The sequence below is a fragment of the Sceloporus undulatus genome, chromosome 2 (assembly GCF_019175285.1).
Source record: "Sceloporus undulatus isolate JIND9_A2432 ecotype Alabama chromosome 2, SceUnd_v1.1, whole genome shotgun sequence".
NCBI lineage: Eukaryota > Metazoa > Chordata > Lepidosauria > Squamata > Phrynosomatidae > Sceloporus > Sceloporus undulatus.
In genome coordinates, this window is record NC_056523.1 from 295,332,657 (window position 1) to 295,347,201 (window position 14,545).

General features: G+C 37.8%; 1 protein-coding gene across 2 annotated transcripts in view; it reads left to right on the forward strand.

The window, feature by feature from the left end:
* The window catches only part of ADAMTS6 (ADAM metallopeptidase with thrombospondin type 1 motif 6), a 177,107-nt gene that overhangs the window by 55,342 nt on the left and 107,220 nt on the right, over window positions 1–14,545 (forward strand). For both annotated transcript variants that reach the window (XM_042449962.1, XM_042449963.1), the window contains exon 8: window positions 9,787–9,830. In XM_042449962.1, coding sequence (XP_042305896.1) covers window positions 9,787–9,830 — 44 coding nt within the window. The remainder of the gene's footprint in view (window positions 1–9,786; window positions 9,831–14,545) is intronic.

Sequence of the window (14,545 nt, forward strand, 5' to 3'; positions counted from 1 at the left end):
TGGCTACTCTTCTTTTGGTGAGAGTGGACCAGGCCTGTGACAGGAGACAAGGCAAAGGCTGGCTATTCAGGCTGGAGCAGATTGAACTTTGCTCCTGAGAAGTGGGGGATCGGGAAGCACTGTCCAAAAAGGGATTTGTATACATGGAAGCAAAAAACTTTGCAGGATCACAAAGTAGTCCAAAAATTGACTCTGCACATGGAATCAATATTGCTGCTTCCCTTGCAGCCCTTTCCAGCTCTAAGATTCTGTACATCTATTGTTTTATCATACCTTTCAGAATATTTTGATGGCATCCAAAATGGACTGGGAAGTGGAAAAGAGGGAGAAAGGGGAGGGTTTTATGTCTGCTGGAGGTGGCCTTGGAGAAAGCAGAGGTGTTGTGGTGCCAAGGTGAGAAAGGGAGGTATGATGCTATTGGTGGGAAAAGAAGGGAGAGGAGGTCACAGGGTGGCCAGGTGATGGAAGAGAGCTGTGTTGTGTATAAATATTATGGTTAACTCTGAATAGGTTAGTTTTAGTTGACATGGTCTTAAGGAAGGGTGTCAAACCCTTTGATTGCTAGTCCTTCTGCTCTTGCCTTGCTTCTTTCCTTCCTTCCTTGTCCAGTCTTGGTCTCCTTCCCTCCTGATGATGAAGGCAAAAGGGGGAGGAGGTTGAAAGATTTCTGGCTGGAAAAGAAGACAGGAAGAGAGAGAAAGAGAATGGCAAAGGCTGACTGGCTGGCTTGCTGGTTCTGCTATCGCTCAGCTTCTCAGCCCACCTTCTCGACCATGTGCAGGCAACACATTGGCCCAGTCAGTCAGCTTTTGCCTTTACTCCTGTCATGTGGTCACTCTGCTGTTAGGAAGAGGTGGGCTAAGCAACCTTCAAGGCTTCACAGACTCTTTGTGAGGACAATTCCCCAGACCACAGATTAAGAACCACTGTTGCAAATTTGTTATTTTTAAATAACACACACACACTCATAGTTTTTGGGTGAGTTTTTCGGGCTATGTGGCCATGTTCTGTAAGAGTTTATTCCTGATGTTTTGCCAGCATCTGTGATTGGCATTTTCAGAGAATGCTGGCACGGAGGTGAGTGGGGTATATATACTGTGTGGTTTACATGTTAATCTCTATGTTGGTCTGTTGTTGAATGGCAAGGCCTCAGGGTGTCTATTTAGTTAATGATGGATTGTCTGCTGGGAAAACCAGCAGACAATGCTGGTTTTCATTTGCACTTGCTGGGTCTTGGTTTTGATGTCTTTCAGGACTTGTAGCCAAACTTCACTTTAAGGGTTTCTTCTTTCCTGTTGTGAAGTTGTCTAGGTGTTTTTGGATTTCAGTGGCTTCCCTGTGCATTTTGACCTGGTAGTTGTTGGCCATGGTACAGAATTTCAGTGTTTTCAAATAGCATTTTATGCTCAGGGTGGTTTATAATGTATTCTGTTACTGCTGGCTGGCCCAGTCTTCAGTGTCTCTTGTGTTCCTTGATTCATGTTTGAACACTGCATTTGGTAGTCTCTTCGTAGACTTGTCTGCAGCTGCACAGTATCTGGTAAACTCCTGTGGCTGTGAGAGGGTCTCTCCTGTCCTTCGCTGAGCGCAGCATTTGCTGGATTTTCTTGGTCAGTTTGTAGATCATTTGGAAGTTGTGTTTCCTCACTAGTTTCCCTATTCTGTTTATGACTGTACCATACATCAAAGGAGTCAAGTTTAAGTACATATTTGTTCTTTTTCAGAACTAAGGCATTTTATATTCCAAGACAAGGTCTGAAACTCAGTTGAAATGGATATAGATTATCAGTTTTATTAAACTTTTTCTTAAGTTGGCTGGCAACCACCTTCTGAAGCATCTTGCCTATTTTAATAATTGAGGTATTTGATTCCTGAATGAACAAAACTTTACTTGGAGATCTTATAATAAGTTCAAGTAACAATTCCAAATCAGATGGCAAAGAGAGTCTTAAAACAAATAAACATATATATAAATTTTAGCTTTGATGAAAGTGGGACATGTAGAGGACCCATTCACTCATGCTATATCTATTAAGCCATTTATTAATTAACTGATTTTGGAAGAGTTTGCTGATGCCAAAAAGTCTCCATTCATTCATTCATTCATTCATTCATTCAAACAATATATGTAATGAAGTTCATAAACTAATATGCATATAACCATTCATTCTCAAACAAACTGTACTTGACATGATTTCTTACTGCTTTGCAAGTCTTTTCACAGCTACAGAAAGGCTCTGGGATTTACAGTAGAACTAAGAAAGCTTTAAAATCTTAACAGCCCATTAACTGCAGGATATGGTTCATGAGATTTAATGGTTAGTTGTTAAAATGAGACAGAACTTTTCCAGTGTGTGTGTATGTACACCATAGAAATATTTGCTTTTCCTGTTTCCCCCCCTCACCATTAAAAATAATAATAATCAGTGTTGCCTTGAAAAGTGTAGATTCAAAAAGTGTTGTTATATATAATTTGCTATACACATTAAACTCTTCATTTCACTTTGTGTATTATCACTTTGCATGAAGACATTTTTACTGGCATTTATATGCATGATATTTATTAAATGTTAACTGTATTGAAACAGCACTTGTTTTGCTCTGTTTTTAAAAATCACATTGAGAATAGTCAGAGCTTTGCCTAAGCTAATTTCTAGGTATAATAAAGCTGCTTGTATGCTGGATGGTTTTGAAAACAAAATAGGAAACAAAAGAGCTTGTGGAGAATATAGCATCTGAGGTTTAAGCTTTTCCTTTTCAAATGAAAAACTTATATGCCATGGTAAAACTACGTGTATGGCTACACCCTTCTCATTTCACTATAGTTTTTAAGTCTAAAATTATTATTTTTTCTCATAAATGTTTCATCTTTTCCTTTAAAAAAATGCTATATAGAATATTCTGAACTGAAAGTACTTGTTGGGCCCTCCTGAAAAATTCATCTCTTACGTATTTATCTGTTCATGTACACTTTATGAGCAGTTTAATAAGTACTGTAATCTTACTTCAGAAGAGGAAGTGTGACCACCAGGGACTCCAGTTCAGCCCAAGCCCTGTCTTTCCCTACGTCCATTTTATCTTTATTTTTTTTACTGACTCTCCCTACATGCACATTTGAAGCCCCAGTTAGTTGTGAACAAACCGATGGCCAAGACCCTTGGTACTAGCTAAGAGCTTATTTTTGATCTCTTTAAAGACTGGGTGTCTCCTTGTGTTTGGTTTTTGAATCCTAGTCAGCAGCAACTGAGAAATACTTAGAATTAATTCCTTCATGAGAGTTATCAGAACATTATCATTTTTATGCAGAGCTGAAGTTAATTTGCAGCTAGTAATTAATTTTTTTAAATGGTATTCTGAAAACCAATTTAATCATAGAACCTTTTCAGGAAAAGTGATAAAACATGATCTTGTAGAATTTGTTGTTTCATCATAGCTATCAAAATTATAATGTGGGTTCCATGGGGACAGGTGTGAATTGCTATGTAATGGACAACCTTTGAAACAGTATCCTCATAATTAATAACCTAACAACTTATATTTAGTAAATGTTTTATGAACATGTGCACTGCCTATGTGGTGTCAATGGTGAACCTGCTTATCTGAGTAATGGGCTCAATATAAATGCCTCTAGGTCTCAGGCAGAAAAAAATGTTCAGCTATCAGATGTGAAATCTTGATTATCTTATTTAATGTTGGGTTCAGCTGCATTAAAAATGCTGTTACAGCCATTTAAATGGAGGGTATCATTATGAGATAATGGGAACATAAGCAAATATAACATTAAGAAGGCATTAATGTTCACTTTGAAAATTGTTAATTATTTCATTAGGAATCTATCATTGGTAGTCTTTAATTTTTGCATACTTTCTATTACTTTCACTGTATTAAAAGGTAATACAAATATAAATACCTGCAGACATAAAATCCTCCTCTATTCTAGATAGCTGAGCTACGTTCACCTTTGTACTTTAAAATAGACCAGCTATTGATCATAAACCTCCCTGCATCAGGTTTGAATTAGTACGAACATAGTTCTTGTTTGCTGTATCAGCTGCTTCTTGTGTTTGCTTAAAGCTAAACCATAACAGTGACTAAAGCCTTATGCATCTCGCATATGGCTCCAAGAGTACAAGCTTCCTTTAATTAATTATTTATGGTCTGAATCTTATTGGTTAGTTCTGAATAAAACACAACCTTTGAATGATGATTCAACACTTAGGTCAATCCCATCAATTCAGTGGGTCTGTTATAGTTGAAAATATCAGTATGATTCAGGTCTATATCAGCACTGCATTTTGCAGAATATAATGAGCAAGTAGCCATTTTTTAAAAATTAGGATAGATTTTGTGTGCATATACTTAATAGCTTATCACTCAAAACTGGCAAAGTGGCACAACGTATGTGCTCATGACTGCTATATGGGAGGGTATGCACATGTGTCAAATGAATAGAATCCAGGAAATTTAGTAGGTGTCTTCAAAAATGGGCTGTGCAGCCATGATCTTGCTACCACATAAAACTTCAACTTTACACAGTTTACAAAACATAAGCACAAACAAGAGGTCGATCAACCAACCTAGTGTGCTTTATTACCATTACATTCATAATTGGCAAATACGACACTACCACAAAATACTGTAAATTCTCCAGCATTTTCACATGAGCTAGAAATCAGTTTAGTACAGTATAGTATAATGAACATAAAGGTCTAAAGCCAGTGTTGGCACTGCAGTACCAGTTCAACAGAACTTTCTTTCTTTCTTTTTTCCTTCCCCCCCCTGCAGTCTTTGGCACTTCCTGAAAGCTAGCTGTAGCAGATTTAGCAACCCTCTGAAACTGGTTTAGAGACCACACAGGTCGTTGCAATGTGGAAGGGAGATTGTCTTGCTCCTGATTTCACTGATGGTAGCAGTGGAATTAGCATATGTTTCTTGATAGATTTTGGCCAAATTGTATGCTAATAACATCATATCTGAGACACCGTGACTTTTCATATTGAGAAACAGTATAGTATGTTTTGTATCTTTCCTTTCTAAATGACTGTGAGGATCTTCAGACAGGGAACTGTATCCCAAATATGCACACTGACTTTCATTCATCTCAGTTTTCAATACACCATTACAATATACAAAGGGATCTAGTAGCACCTTTGAGACTAACTGAATGAAAGAAACTGGTAGCATGAGTTTTTGTAGACTTGAGCATAATGCATCTGAGGAAGTAGGCTCTAGTCTATGAAATTTCATGCTACCAACTTTTTTCTTTCAGTTATTTTCAAAGGTGCTACTAGATCTCTTTGCATACTGATTTTCCAGACTAACATCACTATATCTTTGAACATTATAATATTTTTGCATCTTTGCTCCTTGCTGTTCAAATAGTATGGAGGATGAGCTGAGTGTTTTTTATCTTCAAATGCAGAATTATTTCTCAAACATCCAAATCAACTCTCATTCTGATCTTTCAAATCTCAAGAAAATTTTCATACTGCACCATATTCTGGATTTTCTCCTTCCTGCTTCAAAGTTATACAGGGGGAGTCTAGTTTTCAGCTTTGGAGACAAAATCCTGTTAGGTAAAGTTACACTGTAATGCCTCAGTGATGGCAATGGCTGCATCCTTACTGCAGAAATAATCCAGTTTGACAGCACTTTAACAGCTATGGCTCCATCCTATGGAATTGTGGAATTCGTAGTGTGTTGTGTCACCAGAGCTCTCTGACAGAAATAGCTAAATGTTTTACAAGCTACAAATGCCATAATTCCATAGCAGTAAGCCATGACAGTTAAAGTGATGTCAAACTGCTTTATTTCTGCAGTGAAGATGCAGCCAATAGCAGCACTAGTGTGGGCTAAAGTTTATTTCTACCTTCACACAGAGTGGAGCCTTCCAGCCAAAGCACTATAGCTGTTGCCATGATGAAATGACTCTTACAGTGAATAGTTCCACTTTAACCTCAAAACACATTAAGCTAATTTGAGAAAAAAATTCTTACACCTCACCGGACTCACTCTTTTTAATTTAAATTTATCAGTGATGCTGTGAAATGAAAAGTTTCCCCCCCTACTTGTATAAGTTACAGCAACCCAGCTAATGTAATAAAAGAAACTATTGTATAGTCAACAATTTTCTTTGTTTATGGTAGTTTTGAAATAAATGGCAAACTAATACAGGTTGAGTATACATTTTTAAAATAATTTTGTGCATGAAACACGTTTGAGTACATCAAACCATCTGAAAAGAAAGGTCTTACTGGCACGGAACACATGAGCCAAAAGAAGCAGCTTCTGGCTGCTTTGGGGGTTTGGCGTCTAGATGCTGCACGCTCTCAAAGTGGCCGGAAGCCACTCTAACTCCACCGTCTGGTCCAAATGACTGGATTAAAAAGGAGTCAGTTTAAATTGACTCCTGGCTGTGCCAGCTTGGGATCACAGATGGCAGACCGCTTTGTGAGCAGGCTATATGGTTGTTGCAGTCCCGGTCCGATTGCAGTCGGAGGGGCTGGAAGCCCCTCCTTCCCAAGCCGTCTGCTCTGCACCACTGTCACAGGCCCCCTTGAAAAAAGTTTTGGACTTTGAAGCATTTTGGATTTTGGATAAGGGATACTCAACCTCAGTGGGAATAGAAAAACTATTCCCACTGAGAAACATGATATGAATATTACATTTTTCCATTTTGGCTTGGAATAGTTTTTTTCTTCTTGGTTTTCAGACTTTTGAGAATAAAACCAAGTGAACTATATGTTTTATTTTGAGGCATAATGATGTTAAAAAATAAAACAAATTATTATTATTATTAACCTTGTACCACATTCTATAAGATTTCGCAGATGTTATGGCACTGGAAGTCAAGGGTTTTATATCTTATATGAAATACTGCTGTTCTTAATATGTTCATATTAAATCTTATATTAAGCACTTAAATGATGAATATATAGTAATTAATCCACAAATCACATTTATGTAGAAAACCTGAAATATAGAAGCAATTAATTGTATGTTTATACTTTATTTCTTTAATGCTAGAGGTGTTTAGCTTTATACTAAGCTCTGTGGGAAAACTAATACAGATGGATTTCCCATGTAATCAGGCTTTCCAGTTGACTTAAATATTGTGGTAGTATAGATGATTTATGCTGTAATAAATGAGAAAATTAAACTGTGTCTAGAAGTTCCTCATGCGTTCCTCATGTGTCCTTCATATCCAAGATAAGTTTCAGAATGATATACTATCAAAGGCTGGTGCAATAAATTGTATGTAATCTATTGTAGTATCAGGTATAATGGTGAAATTTGATGCCTGAATTTTAAGATAAGTAAAATACCTGAATGATTATTTTGCAGTTACAGTGCTCAATATAATATAATATTAATACATGATAAAAATGCATTTTAAATATTCAAAGCACATCAGCCTTCCCCAACCTGGTATTCTTCAGATATTTTTACTACAATTCCTGTCAGACCAAGTGTAGCCAATAAGGATTACAGAAATTATAGTCTAAGACTTCTGAAGGGTGTCGGGTTCATAGAATCAGAATCTTGAGTTGGAAGGTTGGTAAAGCAGGCAGTAAATTATCTTAATGTTTTAAGGTGGGCCAGTATTCTCATCATTTTACTGAAGATCGAATATTGAGGTGTAGATAATAAGAACATAAAATGATGTGCTTAAACGTATCAGTGTACATCATTCTGTTCACATAGCAACCATCCAGTTGACCATGGGAAGCCTAGGAGCAAGTATGGGGTAATCAGGCATAGCCAGTAATGATAGCCATATACACCAGCAATGTATCCAGTAAACTTTTAAAGGGGTCCATCTTGGTAATCATAAGTGCATCTTGTGGCAGTGAATTCCACTAACTATGTACAGTATTGTGTGAACAGGTACTTTTGTCTGTCTCAAATCTCCCACCATTCATGATTCTATGATTCAGTTTCAGTGGATTACCCTGGAGTCTAGTATCTTGAACATTTTGTACACCATGTCCTTGCACCAGATGCCACCCACTCACCTTCTGGGGTGGCGCATGCTCCCTGCCCCATACTGCCCCATCTTTTTCCTGATGATAGGATGGCGCAGGGACAGGGAGCGGCACCAAGGAGCACGTGGAGGGACAGTGCAGTGGGGTGTCACCTGCATTGGGTGACACCCCCACTTCTTCTGAGGTGTCACCCAGCGTGGGCCAGCCCCCCCCCCCCCCCCCATTGATGCCGCTGCCAACTTCCAGATCTCTTCATCAGGCTAGAGGTCTATTTTTTTTAACAATCAGATCAGATCATAGCATCCTTCTCCAAGAGGCATATCTCTTATGAAAAAGGATGTTTGCCCACCAAGGGATGCATCCCTCCCTTTCTCAGTGCAATGCCCTCCTTTGCCAAGAGCTTTGTGTGTGTATGTTTTTTTTTTAATGACTATATAGAACCTGTCATCCTAGGATTGGAATCCCACTATCCCACTCCTGAGAGCATCACCCACCAACCTCCCAGACTTTCTACCCAGAGATAGCTACCTTAACCTCCCCCTCCCCAAAGAGAAGTATTCCTTGCTGCTCTATGTTCCAGTTCTGGGAAAAGAGCAGGATAGAAATAAACATCATCATCATCATCATCATCATCATCATCATCATCATCATCATCATCTCCTCACACCAACCACTTCCTTCCAGCAGGCAGTTAGTGATACAAGTGACACTGCAATACACTGGCTAGGCCCCATATTCTTGTTATCTTTCTACTTTCGTAGGTGTTTTTTTTAAATTATTGCTTAGTTTATTAACCTGGAAAGTGCACTTAATTCTAAGTTAAAGTTGGAGAAACATGAAGGGCTCCACCATCCTTGGCCTGTAGCTAAAACTACACAAGTGATTACATCATGCCTTTGCTTTTACCAGAGAGAGGTTTAAGGTCTTTTGTCACAGTAGTCCTCCTTGTGATTGGGAGCTGGTTTCTCTCTAAACTAGAAAGAGCAAGAGTCCCCAATGTCATTCCTTTTTACATGTATATGGGACACTTGGTTCCTAATCACAAACAGAGCAAAATATTGGATTTGTCCCTTTATTTGCAGCATACAAATTAACATTTTGGTTCGTTCAGGATATTAACCAGCAAGAGTGTCTTAAAGTGCCATCCCCATGTGTACATAGTATATAATTACAATTCCCATTTTATATTTATGTGACTATTTTTTGTTTAATCAAGGGGGAGGTAAAGAATGGCTCCAAAGGGCCCGTGCTGATCTTCTTTTGCCTTGATCCAGTGTTGTTTCTTCTTATGTCTTCTATGTACCACCTAATATTACAGTGTACAGTTGTTTAACTAATTTGGGTTTCAGGAAATACTTTGGTCAAGCAAGGATGCAACAGATTGCTAGCATCTAAACATTCTTGTTCAGTATCACATGTGGTGTCTTTAAAGGGGGGAAGATTTCAACAGATTTGGAACAATAATTTGCTCCTTTTCTTGTTGAAATAGTAACACTATGTAGACATACTGCTACAGCTTCATGAGAGTGGCAGACTGTTTTATAAGGCCAGAGATTACAAAGGTCCACTTTAACCTTTTTTTCCTTCCTGGCAGGTGTCCCACTGGCCTGAGGCCAGAGGCTGTGAGTATACTGCAGCCTGTGGTTTACACCAGAATGCAGACTTGAAACTCCAGCTGGCTGCACATGATTTCTGTGACTGCAGCCTGACAACTGGAGTTACACTACAGAAATTTGAGAAATATAAAAATGTATTACTGGGATGAATCTCTTATAAATTATCTACTTTCCCCTTTTTACAGATATGATATCTGCACCTATAAAAACAAGCCTTGTGGAACACTGGGTAAGGTTGCAAAATGTAACCTACATTATTATTATTTTCTTGAATCTTTTTGTAGATTATGTTTCTTGAGATGGTTTCCTCACATTCATATGTTTATGCAGAAAGGGACCTTACAATTTTGCTTGCAAGAAACCATGTTTAAAATATATGAATAGTTTTTGTTAAACAGCTGCAGTAACTTAAAAACCTATGGGGTGATCAAAGCAACAATTAGGAGGGTTGTGGGAGGGAAGCGATCGCTGGTTGCTTCTTTACAAAAATTGCTCTGATAGATTTCACATATGCAAAGGGAACTCCCAGAAAAGAACACAAGTAATCAGAAATGTTAATTGTAAAAATGTGGTGCTTGCAAAAACACGCATAGCTCATTACTCCTGGTACTGTAAAGATTTCCCCTAAATTCATTACCATATGTTAATGTACATTTTATGGGGTTTTGTTTGTGCTTTTAAACAAATTTACCATTAATGTCAATGAAGAACACTGAAACTACAATAATTTCCCAAACCTTGGGCTGTTGTTTTATACTTTTTATCAGCATTAATTTTCAATGTTAGAATTATGAATACAACACTATTTTCTATATTAATTAGTCTAGATTTTGTAAACCTTCCTCTGCTAAATGTTTGGTGTTCTTTTTTCATTAATTAAATTAGTCTATACAATGCCTATATAACATCAGATCAATAAGCCATCAGTAACACAAGGTTTACGATAAAAATGGTTCCACAGCTAATATTAATTATTCCTCTATAGTACTAATATTTTAATTGCTTCTGTAGTATTGAGAGACTGTGTTTGTCCTTGAAATTGCATTCATGTTCATCAGGCATTCTTGTTTCACTATTAAATTGTCAAGTATCTTGAGAGAGAGAATTTGTTACTGGAGAGATTTCCCCCCCCATTCTCATTTTCTTGCATGGGGAGCCATGTAAGGAGCTGTGTTCATTAAGCTGCCTTCATGGAGTGCCTCTACAGTTGTTTGGTAGCTTCAGGGAGTCATTTTTCTTATATTGCACATCTGTCTAGCACCTGGGTGCAGATACTTAGACCAGGTGCTGCACTCTGTTTTTGAACTCTCTTGTATTTTCAAACCTGAAAGCGTTGTCCAGAATTGCAAATTATAGCTTGTTCCTACAGCCTGTCGTAAGATGCCCTTAAGTATATCTTAAGAATAAATTTATGCTGATGCATAGACAGAGGTCCACATAATGAGTCCCCTCAGGGTCTACCTATATGCAGTAAGATAGAAACATTTCCATGCCATTATCTCTTTCTCTCATCAACAGTTGTTGAGCATAAAAGCTGTTTTTCCCCACCTGATAATTGCAGAATGATCAATACTGCCCACCACTTTCACTTTCCTTTTCTTTTCAGCCCAAACTAGTTGAAGCACGGGGCAACCATGCTACAGACAATGTGCTCAGTATTGATTTGTGCCGGGAAGGGAAGGGTGATGATAAAGATGCTATGGATTATGATTGTAGGGATACATTAAGCAAGGAGAAGGAGGAAGCTGCATCAGGATACTTCCCAGTTTTGTCCGGTAGCTTGTAAAATCCTGCAAAATGCAGAATGTCACATATCTTCCTTTAATTGTCACATATGCTTGGTGCAGGGAAAAAATTGCCCATTACTTCATGGTCTGTCACAAGCACTTGTCCATGACATCAGACTGAACTGTGGATTCAGGATTCCATAGTGACCATGGCAATTTTTTTGTCTGATTACCAAGACTCATATTTGTGAACCTTTGAGTGTATGTTCAATGACCAAATTTCAATTCATGAGTACTTACAGCTAAGGATTTCAGATAAAGGGGACAAGAAAGGGCTATCTTTCATAAACTGGACAGCTGTTAATCTGCCACATTAAACAGTAATAAACTTATTGTATTAGTGGTGTGATTGAGTTAACTTTTAAAAATGTAATGTTATAGCTTTGTGTTTTGTGGAGGAATCTGTATGAGCTCACACACACGTTATTCCCCCTTTCTCTTCTGATGCAGAACTTTGAACATTTTCACTTCTGCTTTTAAACTCACCAGAATTCCTGTTATGTCCAAAGTTTTGGGTGTAAGAGATAGGTAAACTCTTTGTTTAAACAGTTCAGGTTTGAACTGTAGTTTCTGGACTTATTGTTTGAACTAACAGGGAACATTCTTTCATTTAAAACCAGAAGACATTTCTGATTTCTTTGTACCTGGAAAAACAGATACAGTAGAGTCTCGATTATCCAACCTTTGGTAATCCGACATTCCAGATTATCCGATGTCACGGCTGCTTGGGGTGTGGCAGTTGGCATTTCTGCACGCCCAGACACGCCCCCAAACAAAACAAAAATATTGTTACTGTAACGTTACTGCAACGTTACTTTTACTGTTACTGCAATTAAACTTCAACACGTTTGCAATTCACAGCGATTTCAAGGCTTTTCTTTGACCCTCCGGATTATCCAACATTTTCAGCTACCCGAGTATCAGCCCACCCGTTTATGTTGGATAATTGAGACTCTATTGCATTAGGATAGATACTAGGCTTTCCCTGCCAATATTTATCAACCAGATGTTTCAGTAAGCTCACAAATAGTATGCAAAATCCCTCCTTTGTAACTACAGTGGACCCTTGTTATACGCTGGGGTTTGGTTCCAAGATCCACCATGTATAACAAAATCCGTGTATGCTCAAGTCCCATTAAATATAATGGCAGAACAAAATGGTGTCCCTTATAAAAAGTGGAAAATCAAGGTTTGATATTTGAAATTTATACTTTTTTGGAACATTTTCAAACCGTGTATGCTTGAATCCGTGTATAATAAATCCGTGTATAAGGAGGGCTGACTGTATTCAGTTGCATACTGCTTTGGTATATCGAGGGGTTCTATTTCACATACTTAATAATAATTGTTGTTAGACTTAGGGTGCAACTACACTGCATAAATAATGCTGTTTGACACTGCTTTTAACTGCCATGGCTCAGTGCTATCAAATCCTGGGATCTGTAGTTTATTATAGCACCAAAACTCTCTGACAGAGAAGGCTAAATATCTCAGAATTTCATAGGATGGAGCCATGGTAGTTAAAGCCACATCAAATTGTATTATTTCTGCAGTACAGATGCAGCCTTAGACTCTACTAATTTTTTTCAATCTTTTAAAAAAATATGATGCAGTGCAATCCTCAGCATGTTGATGGAGAAGTACAATCTTTTGTGCTTAGGAGGAATAGTTGAGGATTGTAGTGTATTCTTCGCCAGTTGTTGTGGCAATGACCTTAATTATTGTGTGAAGAATTCAAAGATATAGCCGTGTTAGTCTGCAGAATCAGTAGGTAGAGAGGTCTTGTAGCACCTTTGAGACTAACTGAAATAAAGAAGTTGGCAGGATGAGCCTTTGTAGACTTCAGTCTACTTCCTCAGATGCATATAGTGGAGTGGAAACCAGGGACAGACATATGTGGTATGTGATTTTCTCATATACCAATGGCATATATGTGTCTGTCCCTGGTTTCCACTCCACTATATGCATCTGAGGAAGTAGACTGAAGTCTAGGAAAGCTAATGCTGCCAACTTATTTTTTCAGTTAGTCTCAAAGGTGCTACAAGATCTCTCTACATAATTTGTGAAGAAATGCTTTCTTCTGTCAGTGCTGAATGTACTACTAATCTAGTTCTGTATAATGAGAGAGAAAGAGAAATTTCTCTGTCCACATTTCTGTATTATTTTGTGACCTTGTAACTTGTTCTGTCCTAATAATATTCAGAAAGAAAGTAAAATGTCCTAAGCACATTAGTCTATCCTGTTTGAATACAGGGCACCCTTCTCTTATGTGTTCTGCCCCCCCCTCGCATAATGGAAAATCTGTGGATGCTCAAGCACCATTTAAAACAATGGGGTGCACATCATTGCCTTTTATGGCGAGTGGCTTTCAGCATACTTAGAGATACTTGAATACCCTTGATCATTTTATGTTTTGTTTTTTGGGAGGGGGTTGTGTGTGTGTGTGCACCATTTCCAGTTCTGTGTTCCTGTTTTTACTGTATATTTTTGTCATTTTACCATATACATAAATCTTATTTTATCACTTTTCAAATAACAAGTAATAGGATATATATTTTGCCCACTGTTCTCAACTATGAATGAGGAAGTGAGTCCTTGAAGAAAGGTGATTCTAGACTGAATATTCAAGAACTTGTATTATTGCAGTTGGGGTAGAGGTAGGACAGAAGTATTCCTATGACATTGTGAAAGGCATTATAAAAGCGAGATGAGAATGCCATGAGAAAAGAGAGAAAAGAAGAAATTAGATTTATGAAATATCAAAAATGAGGGGGAAATTGGACATAAAACAGCAGAACTGCTACACTGAAATAAGAATGACAGATGCCACGTAAGCAGCAGTGGTTTGTGGATAGGTCCTTTCTGCATTTTGTTTGCATATTGGGGGGGAAAATTGGCTATGTAAACTCTTTCAAATCTATAAGATATAGAGGTATTACCATATTTCCCCCAAAATAAGACATACCCATAAAATAAGCCGTAGCAGGATTTCTAAGCATTTTAGCAATATAAGCATATACCAAAAATAAGACAAATTGATAGGCATAGCTATGCAGCATACCGTTGTGGAGTGGTAAAGAGGACTGCTAATGTATTTCTCTAAAAATAAGACATCCCCTGAAATAAGCCATAGTGTGTCTTCTTGAGGAAAAATAGT